At 41.6% G+C, this 26103-nt stretch overlaps 1 protein-coding gene across 1 annotated transcript in view; it reads left to right on the top strand.

The window, feature by feature from the left end:
* Positions 1-26103, top strand: part of SLC2A12 (solute carrier family 2 member 12) — a 58536-nt gene that overhangs the window by 9606 nt on the left and 22827 nt on the right. Inside the window, exon 2 of the mRNA XM_079938906.1 lies at positions 9752-11092. Coding sequence (XP_079795032.1) covers positions 9752-11092 — 1341 coding nt within the window. The remainder of the gene's footprint in view (positions 1-9751; positions 11093-26103) is intronic.

The following is a 26103-nucleotide window of genomic DNA, read 5'->3' as shown; positions in this document are numbered from 1 at the left end:
CACACACACACACACATACACACACACACACACACACACACACACGAAAATTCTTGCTTCTTGGCCTTTTCTCCTGTTCTCCCTCTCTCTCCCATAGCCCACCACTGTATTACCAACATGACGCACGGGCTTTCCCCTTGGCCCTGAGGTGGCCCTCTAGGTATTCATTTTTAGTAAATAAAGTGCTCTTCCTAAGAACTTTACATCCACAGGCTTTACAATATTATTTTTTCTGCATTTCATTTCCTTAACTAAAGAATTTTTAAAGCACTGAGGGTGATTCTCAACCATTTTTGAGTACCTGGACTCCTTTTTTAAATTGAAAAACCTGGACTCCTTTATTTATTTATTTTAATCAATTAATTAATTAATTTTTATTTTTGGCTGCATTGGGTCTTCGTTCCTGCACGCGGGCTTTCTCTAGTTGCGGCAAGCGGGGGCTACTCTTTGTTGCAGTGTGCGGGCTTCTCATTGCGGTGTCTTCTCTTGTTGCGGAGCACGGGCTCTAGGCATGCAGGCTTCAGCAGTTGTGGCACGTGGGCTCAGTAGTTGTGGCTCGTGGGCTCTAGAGCACAGGCTCAGTAGTTGTGGTGCACGGGCTTAGTTGCTCTGTGGCATGTGGGATCTTCCCAGACCAGGGCTTGAACCGGTGTCCCCTGCATTGGTAGGTGGATTCTTAACCACTGCGCCATCAGGGAAGTCCTAGACTCCTTTTTAAATAGAAAAACAACTTCAAATTCTCACGTAATGGTTTTCACAGTTTTATATTTATTGATTAGAAAATATAGAATGACAGAAAGCTACTCTGCATTCACTCGCACTTTGAATTAAGACCTTTTTTTTCAGTCACATCTACATATGTATGAAATCTTGAAGTACAAATATGTATGTTACTATTTTTCCCAATGTTTAATAATCATTGATGGGATGAGGATCCTTTCTGAAGACTTTGCCAATTTTCAAAAGTCCCTCGCTCACCGCAACTCACACACGCTGAAAATCTCTGGAGACATCAGAGGCCTCTGGGTAAAATGGCTGCTGGTTTGTTCTCCAGATTCACCCCCTCTTAACTATCTATTGAAAATCCCCTTGAAAAGATGAAAAGAGATGCAAAATTACAGTAGAATTAAAGCCAGATATATTCATCAATGAGTTAGAACTTATCCCTAAATAAAATGCAAATATCGACCTAATGTATAAACTAGGGCGGTAATATTTTAGCTCTCCACAAACTCTCACTCAGCACCCCTAATGAGAGAATTTTCATCAATCAAAGGATGACATCTCCACAGACTCCCCCGGAGCTGCTTTTTCGGAGGGTCAGAAGGTTTTGCTCCATAGTCCAATTCCTCCCACTCTATCCTGTCACCATCACTTCTCTTTCTATATCTCTCAAGGGCTACAATTTTCAAGATTTCAGCAACTCTGACTGGCTCGTTGCATTCTAGAATGTGAAATCAGTGTTAAGAAGAGACAAAGTCCAAATGAGCCGCTGGAATGGTACATTCTAGAAGTTGTAATTTTGCATGTATTGTTTATGACAAGCAAAAAATGAGAGTCTGTTCATAGTCAGGGGACCAAAAAGTGGAAGAAAAAAAATTCCTTTCTCAGTCCAGTGGGGTCACTCCAGAAAAATAACTTCCAGACATCAGAAATTTGGCTAGCAGCTGTGCACATCAACTGCTCCTTCAAGTCTAACTACGAGAGTTTCCAACTGCAGCTGGGTGGCTAGACTAAGGTGTGTCAGACACTGAAAACCCAACAGCTTTTCCAACTTCCTTCTTATTTCTTGGTCTTTCCCATCTGGAGAACTAGAAGATTCAGATACTCACTTAGTCTCTCTTGCAGCCAAGTTTGACTGTGGAACTCACTAGTTCTGGTCAACGAGACACTAGGGCAAGTCTTTGTAGGGGAGGAAAAAGTTTTCCTCAACCTTTTTAGGGCCTGTGGCTGAGTCCGAAAATTAAACTGACAAAGACTAACAGAAAAGCATCCATATTTATTTACTATAAGTTTTATGTGACATGGAAACCTTCATAAGGAAATAAAGACCCAAAGACATGACTAAGCCTGAGTATTTTTATGCTAGATTTGATGAACAGTGGACAGTCATGAAAATATGACAGGTCAAGGAGTATGAGGTAAGTGTAGTGAGCCAGGGGAAACTTAGCAAGCCTGTTTGTTTGAATTCTTCTTGGTGCCCCTTTGTCTTCTGAGATAAGGATGTTCTTTTCCTCTGGGTATAACAGAGAGCACCTCTCACATGAGGGTTTTATGACCTGCTTCGGGGGGAAGGGCAGGGGGAAGGCTAGAGCCACCTTCCTGTAACTGGCATTTTCTCAAATTCCTTCAGCTTAAAATATTCAATATGCCAAGGGGTTGTATTTTGGGGTAGCATGTCCTGAACCCCATCATCTTCCAAGGTGCTTCTGAAAAGTTCCTTCCCTGATAAAAGGAAAGAGGCACATGGGAATAACCCCTTGCCCTAAGCCTTCTTCCATTGTCTGCTGCCTTTGAGTCTGGTTGTGAAAGCGTCTAATATCTAGAGCTGTGACAGCCACCTTGCACATACGGTGACAGATTGGGGACAAAAGCCAACCCTCTGAGGAGGCAGGAACAGAAGGATTCATAGAGTGTGAATCCTTGTAGACACCAAATTCAACTTGGTCTTCTCACAAAGTAAACAATAAATGCCCATGTTTTGCAGGTTTTTGGTTTCCTGCCATCAGAAATATCATAAATGATTTGGGGGCTGGGTAAAGAGAATGTGGCAATCTGGTTATTGTCAGACACATTTTAAATACAAAGGCAAAGCATGCGTTTTAAGATTTCTCTTTACAGGAAACAAATACATTTTGGACAGCATCTGATTTCTGTTCTCTATAATTAAAAAAAAAGTGGACTCTGTGGAAAAAAGAGATGCACGACAACATCTGGTGATAAGAGTAAATTGAGGTGAAGATGGAACTAGCTGAGATCAGAGATGCTAATAGACCTAATATGAGATGTGTAAAGTGTCAGAGTCTAAAACTGCAAGAGCAGAATTATTATCTGAAATCTGTGATTCAGAGGATAAATAAGAGAAGCTATTCTAGGATGTACATAAAAAGAACAATAAGATAGAGATGAGGAAATGAATATATTTAGCTAACATGTAAATTATTATTCCAAAACAAATGGGAAAGAAAAACCCCTCAAAATACTAGAGGAAATCTTTTCTGAGTAGGAGAACTCAACCAGTAGCAAAAAAAATTTAGAAGAACCAAGTACTCTGACTTGTCCTGGTGCAAGTTTCAAATTGAAGGAAAGATGAAAGAGAGGAAGGAAAGAAAGAAAAGAATGAAAGTCCTACAAGGAATCAGGCAGAAAAGGAGTGTTAACAACAGAGCAAAATGCAGGGAAGTGTCCTTACGCCCCCTCTTTATACCTCCCCAGTCAACAGAATTTGGAGAAGATTAGTTTCAGAAAAGTGTGTCTGTGAAAGTACTACCTGGGGTTGGAAAAATAAAAGGAAAGAAAGTAAAGTTCCTACCTTTTTGTCCTAGAAAGTCCAAATAGTAGGTATAGAGGAAGGCCACATTTTCTGTTGTTCTGAGTTCCATTGCATGTTAAAGAGAGGATGGGGGTACGGAGAGAGGTGGGGGGAGGGTGGTTAGATAAAGGATAGTGCCCAATATTTACCATCACAGGGAGTACCACACATGGTCCAAGGCCAAGAGGCAGCATCTGGAACTTTTGACAGCTGTTGGAAACACCATACCGCAACACCACACTCTCCTCTCACCCTCTGAACAAGGGAGCTATCTGATTAAGCCAGCGCTCTCCTTCCCGGGCATCCAATAGCCTCTGCAGAGCTCTGGCATCAGGTCCTGTGTGGACCCCCCCATACAGACTCTACTCTCAAGGGACTCCCAATCTAAGCAGGAGACAGACTAACCCAGAGTGCTGTAAGGCCCTGGACACAAAGACAGAAGAGAGAAGAGAGATTAATGCTAACCACAGAGAGGCAGTCTGGAAGATTTTGTAGAGGGGGGATATTTGAGCCGGATCTTCAGAGACTCAGGTTTCCCTAGGCTGTAAAGGAGGGAGGCCAGATGTGCCACGTGCTGTAAATGAGGGACAACAGCATGAAGAGAAACACAAGTCTGGGAAAGGGCAGGCATTTTCCAGAAACAACCAGTGGTGCAGAAGGCCTGAGAATTGTGCCTGAAGACTGTTGTTGGGACACGAAAACTGTGTCCCCAGAAAGGAGACTGCTAAACATGGAATCTGAGTGACTAGTGAACAAGCCTGTGCATGGGGCTGACATTAAATAAAACATAAATATACGAGTGACAGTGGAACACTTTAGAGTCCCTGCAAATGGTGCCACATTAACTGGCTAATAACAGTGCTGCAAGCGCTATAGAAATACTGATTGCATGTTGTTCAGATGCTAAGCATTTATGTAAATATAAAGTTCCAGGTGCTAACCCTTAAGTCATACTAGGTATTAACCTTAGTCTGTTGACCAACCATGGGGAAGAGAGGACCAAGGATTGGCATTTGCAGTGCTGTTACCATTCATTCATTTATTTATTCGCTCAACAGATATTTATTGAGGATTGACCTTGTGCCAAAGACTAGAGGTAAGAATACAGATGTAAAGAAAGCAGGGTTTGGGGACTTCCTTGGTGGTGCAGTGGTTAAAACTCCATGCTCCCAATACAGGGGGCTTGGGTTCGATCCCTGGTCAGGGAACTAGATCCCACATGCATGCTGCAATTAAGAGTTCGCATGCCACAACTAAGGAGCCCTAGAGCTGCAACTAAGGAGCCTGCCTGCAGCAACTGAGACCCAGCGCAACCAAATAAATAAATAAAAATAAAAATAATAAAAAAAAAGAAAGTGGGGTCTTGCCTTCAAGGTCTTTCTGTGTAAGAGAGGAAGACAAACAGGTCAATAAATGAGTGACAGAAGTATGCCTTCATATATCTGAAACCCTACATTCTGTGCACAGCAGGAGTGCAGAGGGGCTGGGATGGGACAGCAGAAGGTGGCAGAGCAGGGTAGTCATCATGGGGGAGGTGGCACTTGAAATGACTCTTGAATGATGGGTTGGGATTAAAGGTATTCAGAGGGAAGGAGCAAAGAAAGAGGAGAACACAAATGCAAGGCCATTTGGGGGTCACTGCAAGTTTTTCTCGAGCAAAACATGAAGTAGGAGGTCTTTGAAATGTGTGACGCCTTCACAGTTGGTCAAGCTGTATAATGACCTGGCTGCCTGCTGAAAAAAGACCTGTGTGTGCACGCTGCTTTCCAGTCTGTTGTAGGATTCAGTCCTCTGGCAAGCGTTTGCTGTGTGTCCATTATGTACCTACGCTAGAATAGGCACATGGGGGAGAAAGGAAAGAAGAAAGCGGGCAGAAACTCAAATATTGTGAAAAATGGAGTGTTTCATGTGCTTGCCTGTTAAAGTTGTGGTTCTGTCTGAGTCACCGTGATCAGGAGACAATGCAGCTATTGTGAAAGCGGCTGCAGCCTCTTAGCCAGTGGGGCTTGCCTGTCCTTTGTGCCCTGGATGTGGGTCTCAGTGCTCATTTGCATAAAGCCTCTGAGTTGTGACCACATCTTCAATAGGAACAGTTTTACTTTATTATCTTACTAAGGAATTATCATCGCATCAAAAGGAACACGGCTGGTCTAACAAAGCAGCCGGACCCAGAGGGTAGGCATGACCCAGGAGCCTGTGGGTACCACTTGCAAGTTTCTAGATAGTTTCTACTTCCGTGATGTCCACAAAAGGCTGAGAATTCCCTATGGCATCTTTGGGGGGACACTGGGATGTAAAGAAGGGCTGTCGTGGATCGAGACCATGATCCAAATCGCCAGGAATGCTAAACTTCACCATGAACTTCAAGTGCGGACTGGCTTCAGGGCTGGATGTTTATTGAAAAGGCTCTAATTATGATTCCTCACCCTCCTCTCCCCTGTAGTGCTGGCTGCTTCTCCTCAGTCCACCCAGCTGCCCCAGACTCTGCCATTCGTGTTTAGGCAGACATCCTCTCTAGTTCCTCCCATTCTCTGTCAGACTTCTTGGAAACGTCATCTCTACTTTCTGGCATCCAGAGGATAGCATCCTGCTTCTATCATCATCAACCAAAAAGTAGACACAGAAAAAGAAAAACCCACTCTATGTCTTTCTTCATTTTATTTATATGGTAAAATAGCAGCAGGAAAATTTCCCATGGTGGAAGTCCTAAGGTGTCACACGGTTGAGATCCTGGAAGCGCTAGGGTCTAGCCTTCCACACTGAATTAGAATTCCAAATCCTGAATGGACAGCCTGAGGACTGCAATGGAACCTCAGCAGTAATAAACAGCAGTCATGAGATGAGTGGGGAAGCTAGTTTGGGTCAGTAGCCCTTAAAGCATATAATGGGAAGATATATCCTTCAAATAAAATTCGGTCAGTGAAGACCATAGCTTAATTCTGTAGCATACAACCTGCGTTGGTATCCTTCCCCCAAGCTATGTGAGTATAGGGTCATAGAATGTCCTAGTGCAACTGTATAAGCTTTTGAAGGCAAATTGCCTAGATAGATAGATAATACTGTGATATATAATTTTTAAAAACTTGTAATTTTGTAAAGAGAATTTTTTATTCATATGGAGACAATTTTATTTTATCTCTAAAGAATTATACTCAGTGCTAGCTGCTGGGTCTCAAGAGGGTCTGATCCTGACAAACCAGGATGGTTTCCAGACCCTTTGCACACATCCCAGTCTGTCAGTGTCCTATGAACCCTGGATAAAAGAACTAGGCATATGAAGTTAAGTCCAGAAAGCAGAAGAAAAAGCTGGGTCTCTCTTCTGTCAGGGGATATTTCCCCAAGACCACAAGAAGCTGGCTTTGGGACTTGCACCCCTCCCCCCATCCCCTTTCTTCCTTAACCCACTGCCTCGACTCTCTCCAAAGTAGGATAATAGAGGGCTTCCCTGGTGGCGCAGTGGTTAAGAATCCGCCTGCCAATGCAGGGGACACGGGTTCGAGCCCTGGTCCGGGAAGATCCCACATGCTGCTGAGCAACTAAGCCCGTGCGCCACAACTACTGAGCCTGCTCTCTAGAGCCCACGAGCCACAACTACTGAGCCCATGTGCCACAACTACTGAGCCCATGTGCCTAGAATCCGTGCTCCACAACAAGAGAAGCCACCGCAATGGGAAGCCCACGCACCGCAACGAAGAATAGCACCCGATCACTGCAACTAGAGAAAGCCCGCGAGCAGCAACAAAGACCCAACATAGCCAAAAATAAATAAATAAATAAATTTATTTTAAAAAAGTAAAAATAAAAATAAAGTAGGATAATAGAGCATCAAAGGAAGGAACTCTTGTATCTCAAGGGGTCTTTCTTTTCCTAGGGAGGCACTATTTCCCATCCAACAAAACGGGGAAACTAAGGAAGGCTAAGGAGAAGGACAAGGTGGCAAAGACTGTCTTCTGCTACTCACACAGCTCTCACATCTCTTCCCCTGTGTCCTTGACTCAGTACCCCATGCCGCCCTCTGTCCCTCTAAATCTGCTTCTGGGGTGCCTCACTCAACCTGCCTCTCAAGTGCCCCATTCTCCAGAGCCGCTTATTTCTCCAACTTGAATATTGGAGACCAACCACCAGAGCACACACCCTAATCAGCACATCAAACTTAGGTGTAAAGAACGATGACAAGAAGGGATACGGAGCAATGTGATATTCTCATCCAAATGTGAGAATCTGACTCAGATCACCTGTGGTAGAAGAATTTGTTGTTGAGGATTTTAAGATCAAGTGAGAAAAAAGAATATGTGGAAATTGAGAGCATGAAAGTACTTCAAAGTCATTTTGCATGTGAAAATTAAAAGAGTACATAAGAAATAATAGAAAATAGAGATATCACTAGAATGTTAAGTTTCGTGGGGAGCAAGAACCACATCTGTTTTGTTTCATTGTGATACATATATAGAGAGATATCTGTACATATATATAGATATCTCCCAGTACCTAGGAAGACGCCTGCTGTGTAATGATGTTAAATATTTGTTTTCTGATTAGCTGGTTAAATTGCTGATGTAGTTTCAATTTAATGGTTTGTATTAAATTGAAACAATGCTCATACACCAAATTTATTTTATTGTGGATTATTGCATTTTTATTTGCTCCTCCATCTAAATATTTGATGCTTTTTAAATTTTATTTTTGAAGTCTCCCATTTTCCACATGCCATCAGGATCCCAGAGATGTAAAATACCTTGGATACTTGTGGTGAGAGGCGATGTCAGATCACCTTTATCTGACCTGCTCCTTTCACCAAAGCTAAATGGCATTTTTTTTTTTTTTTTTTTTTTTTTTTGCGATATGCGGGCCTCTCACTGTTGTGGCCTCTCCTGTTGCGGAGCACAGGCTCTGGACGCGCAGACTCAGCGGCCATGGCTCACGGGCCCAGCCGCTCCGCGGCATGTGGGATCTTCCCGGACCGGGGCACGAACCCGTGTCCCCTGCATCGGCAGGCGGACTCTCAACCACTGCGCCACCAGGGAAGCCCTAAATGGCATTTTTAAATCACACCTCCTACTCCAGCAATGGCATAGTTGAAGAGCCTTAGCTCAGCTTGTGATAATTGTGTGTCCAAGCACACGTTTCTAGTTTCTAGTTCTAGTGTCGAGACGAAGGTGACAAGCTACCCCCTGCTACCGGTCTTGCCTTTTGACAACTAGTCTCCACACAGCAGCAAGAAGCTCAGAGTGTCTTCCCTCTTACTGGTCAGTGGGCATGGACCCCACTGTATTGGGAATACAATAAAAAGTTGTCACTGTGACCTGCCAGGCCTTGCATGAAGTGTTCCCTCTCTACCTACCCACTTTCACTGATGCCCCCTCCCACCTCCCTCCCCAAGCTCATGCTGTGCCCCCGTACATGACATGACGTCCTGGCATCTCATAGCTCCTAAAACAGGATGAGCGATTTTCTGTGCTCCGGCCTTGGAAACTAGTGCTTCCTGGACCTGTGATCCTCTTCTCTAAGCCTTTGTCTTTTTGTTTTGTATCCTTTCTGTTATGACAAGTTACAGACATGTAACAAACACTTATGCACCTACCACCGAAAATTAATGACTTTTAACATTTCAGCATTTTCCCTCAGATGTTAACCCTACAAGAATGGAACAATATAAAGCCCCTTTTGTTCTTCTTCCCCCTGTCCCATGCCCCTTCCTCCTTCCTCAGAGTGAGTGATGGATGCTGTCGGGTCCTTTCCCTGCACCTACTTCCGCCTCCTTCTTTCTGACCCAGCTCTGAATTCATGGAGGCGCTCACATCCTGGCAGAGGCTGCTTCACTCTCTGTCCTGCCCTCAAGGGTTTGCCTTAGACAGTGGGACCCGAGGAGCCACGCTCTCTGAATTTCTCTTCCAACACCAAGGCAGGAATGAAACCATGTTCTTGTTTATTCAGTCCTCATCATCTGTCATCTGCTTATCTCGCATATCTTTCTGCTCAAAACAAAAACCAACATCACATCACAAATAGAAGAAATAACTTTCTAAATGTCTCCACCCCTCTCCTCCCCAAAAATGAAAGAAAAAGGATTTTTCCTTCTTTATTCATGTTTTGGTTAGTGTATTATTTGACTATGATTATATGTGTTTATACTCAGTGCTATGAAAAACGTACTTAGACAAGCTTAAGTCTCCATCAGACACAATTCAGAACTGACCTGTTTCTTCTCTCTGCTCGTAGGTTGCGGTATGTTTACTCTCCTGTCATCTGTCACGGCTGCTGTCAGCGGCTTCCTGGTGGGGTATGAACTTGGGCTCATCTCTGGGGCTCTTCTGCAGATAAGAACCTTGTTAGCCCTGACCTGCCACGAGCAGGAAATGGTTGTGAGCTCCCTCCTCATCGGGGCCCTACTGGCCTCTCTCATCGGAGGGGTCCTGATTGACAGGTGCGGAAGAAGGGCCGCCATCATCCTTTCATCCTGCCTCCTGGGACTTGGGAGCCTGGTCTTGATCATCAGTTTATCTTATGCGGCTCTCATAGCGGGACGCATTGCTATTGGGGTTTCCATTTCGCTCTCTTCCATCGCCACGTGTGTCTACATCGCAGAAATTGCTCCCCAACACAAGAGAGGCCTTCTTGTGTCGCTGAACGAGCTGATGATCGTCATTGGCATCCTTTTTGCCTACATTTCAAACTACGCGTTTGCCAATGTTTCCCACGGCTGGAAATACATGTTCGGCCTTGTTATTCCCTTGGGAGTTTTGCAGGCGATTGCGATGTACTTTCTTCCTCCAAGTCCTCGGTTTCTGGTGATGAAGGGACACGAGGAAGCTGCTAGCAAGGTTCTCGGAAAGCTGAGAGCCATCTCCGATACAACGGAGGAACTCACTGTGATCAAATCTTCCCTGAAAGATGAATATCAGTACAGTTTTGGGGATCTGTTTCGTTCAAAGGACAACATGAGGACCCGAATCATGATAGGCTTAACATTGGTATTTTTTGTACAAATCACTGGTCAGCCAAACATATTATTCTATGCATCCACTGTTTTGAAGTCCGTTGGCTTCCAAAGCAACGAGGCGGCCAGCCTCGCTTCCACAGGGGTTGGGGTTGTCAAGGTCCTCAGCACCATCCCGGCCACCCTGCTTGTAGACCATGTCGGGAGCAAAACCCTCCTCTGTGTCGGCTCCTCTGTGATGGCAGCTTCGTTGGTAACCATGGGCATCGTGAATCTCAACATCCATATGAACTTTACCAATATCTGCAGAAACCATAGTCCTATCAACCAGTCTTTGGATGAGTCTGTGCTCTATGGACCAGGTAACCTGTCAGCCAGCAATGACACTCTTAGAGAATCCTTTAAAGGGTTGGCTTCCCGCAGCAGAAACTCGCTAAGGCCCACGAGAAATGACCTGGATAGGAGAGGAGAAACGACCTCGGCATCCTTATCGAATGCTGGACTAAGCCAAACTGAGTACCAGGTCATCACGGACCCTGCGGACGTCCCAGCTTTTTTGAAATGGCTGTCCTTGGCCAGCTTGCTTGTTTATGTTGCTGCATTTTCAATTGGTCTAGGACCAAGTAAGTATTTCATTTTTCATTCCTTCCCTCTCTCCCCTTATGAATGTTATATATTAACGTTGACCCGTCAGAGCATCCTACTGCTATAGTACCTTATACATAGAACTACTAGAAGGAAGATGGGGATGATACTGGCCACCTGATATTTCTGCTAATGAGGAAAGTATGGCTGGCTTATATCTGCCTTGTGAAATGCGCAGGGCTAGTATTCAACCAAGGATTAGTTTCCCATTATCTGTCACATGAGGATACTTTAATATCAGTTGATTAGGAATGAATCAGACCTTGAAAAATATTTGTTGCTCAAGAGAATATATTGTTTTATGAAAACAAAGTTGACTGGGACATTGTCTTCTATATCATTCTCTACTTTCTTCATAGGTGCAAGGAAAAAAAATTGTGTTTAGATTTTCTTAAAGACACAATAGTAGATGCATTCCAGTAATAAAGAAGAAGAAGGGAATTAAGAAGGGATTATTATGGGAAGGATAATGCATTATTGAAGTATATTTGATCGCTAGAGTAACCTCCTGGGGCACTTTACTCTGTCTATGAAACAAGAGAATGGGAGTCAATGCATTCCCATTGAACATAGTACAAACAATCTACAGGGAGGTAGCCACAAGGTTGTTTTATTTGATATAGTCAGTCTATTGCAGTGACAAAGTTTAATCACTTCTCTTGAGCAAACTCGAGTTTGCTAGAATAGGTTGTTTGTTGCAGTTCTTTCATCTTTTAGCCTCACATCCAAAGTCTAAACCTCTCTGTAGGGAAGTTGTGAAGGCTCTTTTTTATGCCTCACTAGAAAATGATGCGCTTAAAAATCAAGGGTAGTCTCTCTCTACCACCCTCAACTCCTACCTGTCACCTCTCCCTCCCACTATCATTCCTCTCCATCTCTCTCCCTTTCTTCCTCCTTCCTTTCCTCTCCTACAGAGTTGATATTGAAACTTTTGTTTACAATGATCAAGGAGCAGACAAATTTGCTCCCATAAAGGGAAATACTGGAGGTTCAAGAATAATGAGAAGACATAGGCTGTGTTGAGGGAGAAGGAATCTCATGAACACGTGCAGGTTTCTGGTGCCAGACGCTGGACAGTGTTTCTGGAGAGGGCTTGTGCTAGTGATCCACTCTTAACTCTTCATTCAAATGATATGTACCCAGTGACTAATTGTTTTAATAGCCATGAACTGTGCTCAATATTAGGGAAAGAGTAATGAACAAGGCAGATACTGTCCCTGTCTTCAAGGAGATTTTGGTTGAATGGATTGAGCTACGCTCCCTGTGTCTGATTCTTTCTGGTCAGCAACCAGCAGGTTTGACCTGCTTAATCTCAGTTAATTAATAACTGGACTTGCACATGGCCGATACGGCCTCTCCTTCAACTCTGCTTCCTCATCTTTTAGTTTCTACTCCTACGTCTATGTGAGATCAGTCTCTAGATACTGATTCATTCAAATTCCATAGAGGGAATCTGATGTACACTGCTTTTTGCTGTGCCAGGTCATAAGGGATTGTTTTAGTCTAAGCAGCTATGGCTAGACTGGACTACATGATCTAAAGCACTGGTGTCCAGAAGATGGCCCTTCCTTTCGCCCTATGAGTAGACAGATTTCCCCATAAGGGGTTGTGCATGGGCAGATAGAGGAAATGCTACAATACCATCAACCTCTGCTCTCTCTGACCCGTTCCTGGACCCTGACCCTGCTTCTTAAGACTGAAAATGATAAACATCATTAACGAACAGTTTCCTGGAAACAGGCTTCTACCATTCTTTCAAGATTCAATTATCTTGGGTGTGCACCTGTGAGACACTTGTTTTAATCAGTTTGGGTTGCCATGGCTTAGAGACCAAACAGTTATTTCTCACAGTCTGGAGGCTGGGAAGTTCAAGATCAAGGTGCTAGGAGATTCAGTTCTTGGTAGGGCTCTCTTCCTGGTTTGTAGAGGCAGACTTTTTGCTGTATGGGACAGAGAGAGAGAGAGAGAGAGAGAGAGAGAGAGAGGAGAAAAGTGACTAGATCTTTTGTGTCTCTTCTCATAAGGGCACTAATTCCACCATGGAGGCTTCACCCTCATGACCTAATTACTTCCCAAAGGCCCCATCTCTAAATGTCATCACATTGGGTATTAGGGTTTCAACATATGAATTTTGGGGAGCCATAACATGCAGCAATAACAATACTTATGTGGCCATTCTGATATATGAAGTTAACGAAATTTGAGTAAGCACCTTTTAAAAATTGTTATTTTCAGAAACTCTTTAAAGTCTATTAGAAGAGCAAGATATGAGTGCTACCTTGTACCAAGGAATCAACTTAACCTTGTCTGTGAACCTTTCTATATCAATAAGGTTTGCTTACTTGATAAACTTCAGGTGGTATTTATTGTTCCATTGATTCCCTTTGCTGACATCTTTTTTTCCCTATATATTCATCATAAAACTAAAAATATTTCTTTTTTGCATCAGTTTTCTTGATCCAATCTTTTGAAATATCACAGATCAATTAAGAAAAGGATGCCCTCTTTGTTTTCATTCAGAGGATCTCTCAGGTTGGCAGAAGTTATGACATGACACACATTATAATATGAGAGACATTGATCTTAAACTTCCAGAGCCAACCTATTCATGGTAAGAGTCCTCCCAAGCTCATGATACTCTTCTTCTCTTTAATTTTTGGGCAACATTGAAAAGTACAGTAAATCCTCAGTCACTCACATACCATTTGATACTTTATTGTATTAGAGCAAGAGTTCCCCTTTTCAGGAAGCTCAATCTGATTTTGGACAAAATTATTGGAGGCTATTTGTTATTTACCTTCTAGAATTCCTTAAATAGTATTCTATACTAATTTTTAAAAATACATAATTTAAGCTTTAGATTCAGCTAATATTTATTGGCACCTATTATGTCAAACACTGCTCTAGGAAGTTTTTACATATTTTGGAGTACTTCATTTTACCTTCACAACAAGCCTGGGAAGAAAAGTATTCACCAAATTTTATAAATGACGACACTGAATCTCAGAGAAGTTAAGTGACTTGCTCTCATGAAAACATCCCTTGTCTTCTGAAATGGCCAAGACAAGAATAGGCAGAACTGTGTTGGTCTTGATAGTAACTGTTAATTGTCAGTTCAGTCCTCTCCTTGAAGATATATTAGAAAAAAGAATGAATGAAAATAGTGTATTATTGTCCATCACATGAGGCTATTAATGGGCCACTGCATTTTATGCAGGATAGAGACAGTCTCTCTTTTTCTGAAGCTCTGCTAGCTAAGCGAGCATGAACAGTTTTTATAAGGCTGAGCTACAGGATAAAAGAGAAGGAAAATAATGATGAGAATGCAGAAGTTTTTGATGTGCATTTACTTGAATAACTAAACTGATTAAGATAATGTTTAGTGTGTATATTGGTTGGAATTCAAGCTCAGCTATAATAAAGGCCAAAATAACAGTGGCTTAAACAAGATAGCAGCTTCTTTCTTTCTGTTCACAGAGCTGGGTAGTTCTGGGTGCCGTGGAGGCTTCCAGCCCAGGCCCTAGAAGCCTATAGATAATGTCCCCAGACACCATGGTTTAATATTGGTTCCCAGTCTATCGTGATGCCTATTTAGAGATATTAAGATGAAGTTTAAAATTTCATCACCCGGGCTTCCCTGGTGGCGCAGTGGTTGAGAGTCCGCCTGCCGATGCAGGGGATGCGGGTTCGTGCCCCGGTCCGGGAAGATCCCAGATGCCGCGGAGCGCCTGGGCCCGTGAGCCATGGCCGCTGGGCCTGCGCGTCCGGAGCCTGTGCTCCGCAACGGGAGAGGCCACAACAGTGAGAGGCCCGCGTACAGAAAAAAAAAAAAAAAAAAATTTCATCACCCTTTTCTGATAGCTAATGATCCCTTGAGAATAAGTGAAATGCACAAAGTACAGTCAATTAAAGGGAGGCTAGGTATTGAAAGGCCTGGATGAGAAGACAGTGTGAGCAGTCCTAGCAGAAAAGCAGAACTGCTGTGAGTGATATGAGATAAGGAATTCTCTACAGGGATTAGACACTGCATAATTGTGAGAGCTGCTGAGCAAGCAAAGGTCTGGTAGGGGACGGTTAGAGGCAAAGGAGAAAGTCACTAATCAGGGCCGCCAAGAAAAACTGGTGGAGTCTGTGAAGCCTGCGGCTTCTGCATCTGGTTGCAGCCTGAAGTCTCTGCAGGTCAGCAGGGAAGGTGGGAGGAAAAGCTGGATGTAGAGCAGGGGGCAGCAAAGACAAGGGACCCTGCTAGGGCAAACTGGAATCCATAAGAAGAACATGGAACCCACATCTGTCTCCCATGTCAACTCTGATGACGCAGGCCACCTGCAGAAAAACTGATGTCCTTCTCCACAGAGCCCTGCCCATGTGCCTGGCCTGGTACTTGGAGAAGTTGGAGGAGGGGATCTGGGTGCACTGGCTGCTCCCCATGCCAACAAGGAGAACCAGCAGACCACAACAATGTGTACAGTCTGCACTGATGTCCAGGGCACCAACCCCCCAGGCACAGGGCTGAGTGTCACTTTAGCCTTCCAAGTCTCAGGCAAACTTCTCTTCTGGGCAACCCTTACCCAGAACTACACAGGGAAGGAAATGTAGTTCCAGCTTAGCTAAACTGACACAGTACAAAATGGCCAGAGTGATAAACTTGACTAAGAGAATAGATGAGAATCTGGAAAGAAATATTTCAGAAGGTCAAAGCCTCTGTATCCTGTCTTCAGTTTCTCTGATAGACATTCATTTCTTTTCATTAAGATATTACTTGTTAAACTATATGACTAGCTTCCATTCCATCTGGTTCTAAAGAAGCCATGAGGTCATTTCATTACTGTCTCTTGGCTTTTGTTTCTTTAGCTATAAAACCAAAAAACACTCTTTTGCTAATGCATGATAAAAGCTTTCATATTTATTTTCTCAGGAATGTTAATTGTCTCCCTTGAGCTGACCACTGTCACGTATCTCCAGTTCCGTTGCCTCACGTGACTTCTTGTTCCCTTTTTCCCAATGGTTGCTGAACTTTTCCATTTTGATGCTTCACCGTCCGCTGAACACAAAGAAGCTGAGGCTGAATTCTTATTCCCCTCATGTCAAGGGGACTTGTCTTTCTTTTCCACGGGGTAGTCACTCTGCCAGTCACTCAGGTCTGACGCTCTGGGACCGTTTCCCAATCCAGTCAATGACCAAATAAATGCTCTTGGATTTTCCCTCACAAAGGGTTCCTGTGTTCATTTTTCCTTCCCACTTCTGCCATCCTAGTCTACCCCCTTTCAGTCTCATCCCTAGATTACTGGGATACCCTTCCTGTGGTTCTTTCCCCTTCTAGGCCTTTCCCACACCCAGCCATCCTCCACACCAGTATTCCCTAAGTAATCATGTTCCCCATGTCACCACAGCTCACAAATCTTCCACGGCTTCCCACTTTCTTCCATATCAGAAGAACCAAATGCCTTTCAAGATGAAAAGATTAGAAATGACCTAGTCCTACATTTTCCTTTTAGAGAAAAGAAACAAGAAACTCTCAGAGATTGAGATCACACAGATTTAGGACTAGAACTCTGGACATCTGAAGCCGAATTCCATGCTCTTTCTATGACTATATCACTCATCCTGGAGGGAAAAGATGTGTGATTTTCAAGGTTCTCCATCATCCCACCCAACTCCATCAGAGTGTCTGCACAACTCCAAGGGGCACCATTTACATCGTAGTCTGTGGAGTTTTCTTTCAGGGCTACCATTCATATAGAAACACATATAGATTCCACATGGGATATAAGGAGAATGATGCCCCATGGCGTTGTGACATGAGGCAATGCTTTGCCTCTCTGGGCATTTTTATTTCCCATTGCTCCCCACCCAGGTCAAGAGACAGAAAGCATCTGTTGTGGCCTCTTTTCCTTCCCCCCTACTCTACCCAAGTGCCTCCTATCTTGAAAGCTCAGTGAAAGTCTTATCTCTTTTATGAATTCACTCCATTTCTTCAAGGTCTTTATTTGTACGAACTACTAGTTATTTCTAGTGTAGACTAGTTCAGTTCTGGGCTACAAAGAGCCTGAATTTAAAATCACAAAACCTAGGCTCTAATCTCCGTTCTTCTGCCTACTGGTTATATGTTTTTAAGTCATTTATTTTCTCTGAAGCGCTCTCTAAATCCATGAATTGGGCATAATAATACCTGTCTTATCTCACAGAGTATAGGTGAGCATCAAGGGAACTAATGCATGTGCAAGTGTTTTGGATGTTACAGTGTGTGATGTAAATGGAAGTTACCACGTGATAATACAACTTAGTCCTTAATGATATAGTGTACTGCTTTTGTATGCTTGTTTGGTTTATTAACCAGAATGTGGTTACTGGATTGTAAGCTCTTTGAGGGAAGACACGACATCTCACATTTTTTCCTTCTGTCCCTTTAAGTCAGCACTGTATATATCTGTTTGAAAACCATGCAGGGGTACATTTATGTTTCTAAGGAGGAGAGGGAAAGAAGAACTTTAAAACTAAGGTGAATATACAGGAAAAATCTTGAAGTGTGCTTCTTTATCTGTGTCAAGCTATCTAGTGGGTAGGCTAAGTACCAGGAAAGCTGGGAACACTAGGTTGCCACAGAAGCGCCTGTTCCTCCTGAAACCATCATGTTTTTGCAAAACAATCCATCACTTTGAAACCACACACCTCAGTTTGAGACTCGAACCCACAATCTTCTAATCTCACTCCTTCAGGTGGGACTCGAATCCAGCTGCACTTCAGTTGGGACTTGAACCCAAAATTTCTGGCTTAGGCGGGGACTCAAACCCACAATCTCCCAGCTGAAACCACACACCTGGTCACAGGATTTAATGGACCTCAGGTTCTTTACGTCTCAGCACAGAAGGAATTCAGTGAGAGGCGAAGTGATAGGCAAGTCGATTTATTAATATAGGACGCTTGTGAAGGATACAAGAGGGCAGGCAAGAGGACTCTGCCCTGAAAGTTAAGTGGGAAAGCAGGTTTATTTAGGGAGATACACACTCCACAGACAGAGCATGGACCATCTCAGAAGGCGAGAGGCCCCGAAATATGGGGTCGTTAGTTTTTATGAGCTGGGTAATTTCATAGGCGGACAAGTGGGAAGATTATTACAACTATTTTGGGGAAGAGACAGAGATTTCCAGGAATTGGGCCACGGCCCACTTTTTGGCCTTTAATGGTTGGCTTTGGAACTGTCGTGGTGCCTGTGTGTATGTCATTTAGCATAGCTAGTGTCTCATAATGAGCTTATAACGAGGCTCAAGGTCCTCTGGAAGTCAAATCTTCCACCATCTTGCACATATCTGTTCTAACCAGTTTTTGTCATAGCCTCAACAGCCATGTCATTCTTGTGCCTTGCCGCCTTCCCTCCTGTCTCAACTGTGGTGTGAGTTTTAAAAATCTCTTTCTGTTTTTGCCTCTAAGAAAAGATGCAGGAGAGTTAGCAGTGCTCAGAAATAAGTAGTTGGAGGCATTTAGGGCCTTTCTTTGTCAGGTCGTAAAGAGTTATTTGGGACTTTCACTAATTCCTACTTTTAGACACAGAGTATCTAAAAGTAGTCCCAGATTTTTTTTGGACACCTTTGCTTTTTGCTTTCACATGGAGAAGAGAGTCTTTTTGAGCGTTTCTTAGAACAAAAGCAATGCTAATGAGATGGAGAATCTCAGTCTGAAGGACGTTTGGGTTTGGGAAAGGGAAATAACCCTTCATCTCACGGTTTCTTCAACTTGTAATTGCTGTTCCAAGCACTGATCCGGATAGTCACGCCTGAGGGTAGAAGGCAAGCAGTCGGAGACAGAATCCCAAACATTCCCTCTAAGGAAAACAAGCAGTTAATTCACGTGGGTGGCTTGAGACTGTCAATTCTCTTAGGGTTTTTAGAAGAGATCTGAATAATTGTCCTTTATTTTTCTTGCTAAGAGTTAGCCATTTCTGTTTATATTCATGCTGCAGTTCATTTTTTCTTTTCTAAAGAAAACATACCATAAGAATTCCAATTCAGTCACCAAAATTGTATTCTAGAGCATTGGCATGAACCAGTTGGAATTTAAAGAAGATTTTTATTAAGAGCAAATTTTCATACCAGATCGTGAACGCATTATAAACGTATTAACCTGATGCGATTATTGCTCAGGTATTTCATTTAGAGAGTTTATTACTTGTAATAGAAGTAAATCCTTTGTGTAAATAGGGGCATAAAGGGAAAAGTACTTGCTGTTCCAAAGCAAAATCAAAGCAAGATTAAATCATCTTTATTAAATCTTTTAAAATATGTGTTGGCTTAGAACAACATTCCTTCATTGTATTAGATCACAACATAGTTTCTCTTGTCAAAAAGTATTTCTATTTTTAGGTTAAAGTGTATGCCCTACATCATTTTACTTTCTGGTCATCTGTTTCCCTGATTTTAGCATAAATGGGGTACCCTGGAATCTAGAATTCAGGAGGGGGCATAAATTTGGTACCAAGTAATCTCATATATTTTATTTTATACATTTAAAATATTATTCTATGAAGGAATCTGTAGGCTACACTAGCCTGCTGAGGGGTTTCATAGCCCGAGGTTAAGAATCTCTGCCCTCCATTTCTCTGTAACCAATACCAAAACTCTTCCATCAAATAAAAATCACAATATATACCCCACTGCTTTTATTGGAGATTTTTATGAAACATTCCGTTTTCCACGCTTCATCTCTCACTTTAAAATATGTTCGAAATCTTAACTTGACTTTCCAGTCTTTCTGGGGTGGTCCTGATCATTTTAGCTCCTTCTAATAACTGAACACTTTATTATTGTGGTTCAAGCTTCAGGGTAGAACCAAAAAGTCCTGACATTATGAGGACATAGAGCCACATAATGATTTCTCTTCTTCTTGGGCTTCAAAAGTAAAGCAGAGATGAGCCCAAGCCCAAGCCCAAGGCGTAAAGTTATTATTTCATGAGTTCATCTGAGGTAACACTTGTGTAGCTGCCCTCCTTAGAACAGTCTCTGTAACTCAGAAAAATGTGTGTGACTGTTCTTTTCACAACAATTATTAGGGCTTTTATAAAAGGGAATGAAATTGGGCCATTTGTAGAGACGTGGATGGACCTAGAGACTGTCCTACAGAGTGAAGTAAGTCAGAAAGAGAAAAACAAATATGTATATTAACGCATATATGTGGAATCTAGAAAAATGGTACAGATGAATCGGTTTGCAAGGCAGAAATTGAGACACAGATGTAGAGAACAAACGTATGGACACCAAGGGGGGAAAGGAGGGGAGTGGGGTGGTGGAGGGATGAATTGGGAGATTGGGATTGACATGTATACACTAATATGTATAAAATAGATAAGAACCTGCTGTATAAAAAATAAATAATAAAAATAAATAAATTAATTAAAAAGAACAATTATTAGGGCTTTTTTTAAATCCAAAAATTCCTATGTCCATAAATTAATTAAAGTCCTCTTCCATCTCATGACTAATATCTTTTCATTAGAGCAGATGGAAGGAATTTGTCCAAGGTCACATATTAAGTTCTGTAATGAGGCTATGACTGTCATCCTTTAACTGCCTTTGTATTCACAAGTTCAAGCGGAACTTTACACTGAAGACTGAATGACAGGTGACAGCAAATCACCTCCCCCAATCTCTTCTACCAAATAGGCAGGAGTTCCATCAAGAAAGCATCTTAGAGTGATTACGAAGAGAGGAGAGAGGGAGACAGTGGTAGGGATTCATCTGCTCACTTACTTGTCCAGCACGTGTGGATTGCTCACCACAACCCACTGGGCATGGTACCCATTGCTGGTGATTTAGGGATGGATGAGAGAGAGCCACACCTCGCCCCAATGGAGCTAGTGGTGGGGACAGGCAATAAGCCAGAAAATGAATACATGTATAATACAACTTCAGGAGGAGAGAAGTGTCAACATTTAGGTGGAGGTAAGAGTGATGAAGAAAAATCAAGAAGGATCAGGGATAACATCAAGTGGCCTTAAGGGAGACGTGAGCTTGGAGGTTTAGGAGAAGAGCAGAAAGCCTGTGGAGGCTATACAACAGTGTGTGAATTCAGACTACGCTTTGGCATTAGGCTGCCTGACCTTGAATCACAGCTCTACAGTGTAGGACTCCAGGCAGGTGAATCCATCTCCCTAGGCTTCAGCTTCCTGATCCACCTCACAGTGTAACTGTGGGGTTGAACAAAGCCATTTGTATGACGTGTACCTCGTGTAGTGCCTGGTGTGTGGCATGGACTCAATACACTTAGTCATTAGTGCTATTTTAAAATATCTGGCCGTAGTCTAGACAAGAGATGTATAGCTTTGGTAAGGCCAGCACTGACCCCAGCAGTCATTTTGCTTAAGGCACATCAGGAGACACAGCAGATGCTCCATAGCCACATATTGAATTATGATGCCATGGTCCTCCTCACCTCCCTTCTATGCACACCATTCCAGTTAGGTCAAGACTAAAGAAAATACATGTGTTGCTTGAAATATGGTTCATTTCTGCATTACCTACAGTCAAGAGAGTTTTCTAGGTTATCAGACAGGTGTTACAGAAAATTCTGAGTCTTTGGCGAAAGGTGAAAGGTGTGATTTAGGTTGAGAAACACCCAACTGTCCATTCTTCTAAGTTGGTGCAACTAATTTAGACTCTGTGTCCTGTGTGCACACAAACTTTGGCTTGTTCATTGTTGTTTCCTTGAGCCTAACCTAGGGCCTGGCCCACAATAGGGGCTCAAGAAATATTTGTTAGATGAGTCAAAAAAAGTTTCTGGAACTCTCTCAGCTTCTGTGATGAAGGGGAGCTGTCTCTCTAGTCTAGGGTTGACATATCCTGATCTTCTCTAGTATGAATCTGTGTCAATATCTAGGCCATCAGAAATAAAAGTGGTTTGTGGGGAACCCCATGCACATTTGACCAAAAGTTATATCTGAGTAAAACTATTCAACTGAGGATGTGTGGCCACCTCTAATTCATTTGATGACTAAAGAAGTTTCATGTTTTAAATTTACTAAAATTAAGGCCATTTAAAAAAATGTATGGTGTTAGCCAAAATATTCATTTCCAAATTTCCATATTTGCTCCAAATACAAGATTCAACGTTTCCCCTGGAGTGGGAAAAAAAAAAAAAAAAAGAGAGAAATTGAGATTAGTCATATCATGGGATAATAATTCCTACCTTGGTTTAGTAATTGAATGTTTTAGAACTTAACTCTTTCCAAAAAAGATTTGAGACAACGCCTTCCTGGTTTTCCTAAGAGAAATATGTAGAAGTCTGAGCCTGGAATTTGTTTACTTAGTTAGTGTTAGAGCTTATAGAAATATTTCAGTGGATTATCTCAGGCTTAACAATCACGTTAAATTTCTCAGATGTAAGCTGGAAGTCTAAAGTTAATAATAGCAATAAAAGATCTTTGTAGAAAAATCCTACCATAGCCACAAGTAATCAAACTCTCAAGAACTGTAAACTGGCTGATATTTGAGCCCACTCGCAAGCTTACAAGTTAGCCTCAGTTTCATGGATTTTGACAAAGACACAAGACTCCTTGGTCAGAGACAAAGGACAGTTTATTATTCATAGCAATAGCCATAGCCAGACTACCAGCATTTGCACAAATTCCCCAGGCCCCAATACCCACAGGGCATTATGAACCAGGCCAGGTGACACCTATACCTAGATTGGGTTATTTTAGAGGAGAGGAACCCCAAGCTTAGGGAACCCAAATCTTTTATAATAGACAGTAAGCCAGCCTGATTTTTCCCCTGGAGGGAGACATTATCTTTAATTTACTGGATAGTAAACAAAATTTTGCTCTAGAGGGGACACTCTGTCTTCCAAGGTTGTTTGTTTTATGAACATCCTTAGAAAGACAGCCTGGAACAAAATTGGTGCTTTTTCTCATGAGACATGCTGAAATGCGAGACCCATGAAAAATCGTCTTTCAACTCAAACACTCTGAAAAGGCCAATTTTCTGTTTAAAACAAGAAATTAGAACTTCTTAAGGTACAAAGATTGTAGAGCCTAGCTTTTTGTTTTGTTCGGTTTTATGGAGTTTAACCAGTCTTTTGGAGGATGGTTATCAGTAGGAAGCATATGACTCATCTGCCATAACATTTGAATTTAGACTTTATACCTAAATATCTCCAGCTCTTCCAAAAGCAATTGTTTATGTGTTGTTTGTACAGCTAAAAATTATGACAATTCCAGGGGTGTGGAACAGCAGGTTCTAATTTGGAAGTTTACTCAGCTGCTTCACTCTAAGATATACAGGGTTTAGAACAAAGGGTTGCAGACCAGAATTATATCAAATGTTTTCAAAGATATTTTGATATTCTTCATATTTCCTCCTAGACACCAGGCCCCTAATATTCCAAACCATCACCGTCAAAGACTTTTTAGTGCTCACCCTCTTTTTCTATCATTCTTCTTGGATAATCACATATTCTTAGAGAAGAGGCATATTGATTAAATTATTATTCTTTAAACAGGAGAATTTTATTATCAAATGTAGCCATTATACAATCGTATTCACACAATGGGTTTGTGTTAATTGTGTCTACCTTTAATATCTTTCAAATCTTTTTTTTTCCTTTTAAATCTTACATTTCAGTTATCATCAATATTCACACCAATACTGTTCCTTTTTTTTCCAGTTAATTAAGTTAAAAGTTATTTTGTTTGATTAAAGTGGTGATTTATATGGTCCTCTGGTGTTAGTCATTGCAATAATGCAAAGTAAACAAATAATAGTATCTGAATGGTTTTATACTAAATTTGCACCCAAGCAAGAGGAAAAACTTAAAGAAATATGTGCCTTAGCTAATTAAATCTCACTCTCCTCTTTGGAGTTAAATGATGCACAGTGGTACCTAATAGAACCAAAGGGTCTAAAACTACATTTTTGTAGCATGAACACAGCTAAACAAGGAGAAGTAACACCATTTACAACATTACCAAAGGCAACTCTTCACATAATATAATACATCGGTGTTTAACTTTCCTCTCCATCCCACGCTATGATCATAGGCCCATGCCCTTGAAAATTACGAATATCAGACAGTAAAGACATTAAAGAAACAGACTAAGTTTTTAACACTATCTTAATAAACACAGCATTCACCTGTTACTTTATTGTTTTTCAGAACACAATGTTAAGCATTTTTCCAAGGAACACCTGTAACATTAAAAACTATTAATACTTTCCTCATTGGAGTCTGAAGCATCATTCATGAAGAAAGCACAGCATAAAATGTTACATGTGAAGCATGACATTCAAGTTATAGTGTAAACCAGAAAAGACTAATTTCTTGTATCTCCTTCCCTTTTTTGTTTTGCCTTTTGAACTCTAGTTCAGTGATCTGCAAATTGGGATAAGCATAATCCTGGAGGCTACTTTCTGGAATATTCCTTCAATGATACATCAAAGGAAATCAATTTTTGGATTTTTAGGAGAAGTCTGTTTCCTAAAATTTCTTCTTCCCTGTCTTGCCAGTAATAACTATTCTTCCACTTAAAAGAAAGCACACCTGTTACCCACCAGAAATCTTATTATGATATATGTCCCCAATTATAAAAACCTTAGGAACGCTAATGCAAAAGACAGTTGGAAATATTGGTGTAGGTGTGGTATGGAAAAATGACTCTAATGACTAGATAATAATTCTCTCATAAGCCTAGATATTTCTAATAATTTACTTTCAACAAAACTGTAGGATGACCTAATCAAGCTATCAGCTGATATATCATTACAACAAACTTTTGTTGTTAATTTAAAGAATGTAGTGACACTCCTATTAAAAAACTTTTTCAACTCCCCATCTATTTTTATTATTCTTGAAAACAGTACATTTCATCTCCCTTTTTTTTTTTTTTTTTTGGCCTGTGCCACGGGGCATGTGGGATCCTAGTTCCCTGACCAGGAATCGAACCTGCGTCCCCTGCATTGAAAGCGTGGAGTCTTAACCACTGGACCGCCAAGGAAATACCCCACATTTCATCTATTTGAAAATGATGTCAACTTTATGTTAAATGCCTTATTGTTATATTTTTAAATGGATGAAGATGAGTATCAAATAGGTATTGTATTTAAATTCCACTGGAAATACTTGAGTGATATAATTATTCTCTACTGTAAATATAGAGTTTAAAAATACCATAGAAATTGCATCTTTTGCTGTCATTTAAATTTATATGGTAAAAAAATGTTAGATGTTGATTTATAAATGAAAGAAAGTACTTAGTTTTTCTAATTATTTTAAAGGCTACACAAGCAAGAAAGTTTGGAGACCACTGCCACCGTTCTTATTCCCAATTAGTACCTGATCACAAAAGGGTTCCATTTTTAACTCTGGCATTTTTTATTAAGGGTTATTTCATTTAATCCAATTTCCTAAAAAATATTTTAAGAAATCATTTCGGTTGATTCTGACTAGAAATCATTAAGATAGAAAGATTGGGAACATTGAGGTTTTATTTCATTGTTTTCCTGTTAAGTAATCCAAGATCATATTCTTGAAAAAAAGTATTTTAAAAGAGGCCAGGAGTAAGCAAAACTCAGAGAGACTGAGAAAAGGGAGAATACAAAAAATAAAAATAAAGTAAAGCTACAGTATCACTGATGATATTGGAGATGGTGGCCTACGGTGGAGTATATTTTTAAAGGACAAGACTTTCCCACTCAAGGAACTTATGGGGCCATAATTTAACTGGCTTCACTCCTACAAAGTATAGGACACTGGCTCCATCAAGTTGTTGAGAACTCTGCAGCCTAAGTGTAGAACTTCCTCCAAAGTTACTAGGAGTTCCCTGGTAAGAGTTTCAAGGCCTCCATGAGTCTTTCAAACCTGAGGCTGCCATGCCAGGTGGTTCAGAAAATGCTCAAGCCAAATGGAAAGCATGCCTGAAATGCTGCGGGGGTTGAATCTGAAAGCACAGGGAGAGAAATGACAGCCTCAGTGGAAAAAAATGTTCAGCAGTGGCTGAAATATGGAG

This window comes from Stenella coeruleoalba (assembly GCF_951394435.1).
Source record: "Stenella coeruleoalba genome assembly, chromosome: 12".
In the NCBI taxonomy this organism is placed as follows: Eukaryota; Metazoa; Chordata; class Mammalia; order Artiodactyla; family Delphinidae; genus Stenella; species Stenella coeruleoalba.
The sequence above is the reverse complement of the archived record's forward strand: the minus strand, read 5'-3'. Positions and strand labels throughout refer to the sequence as shown.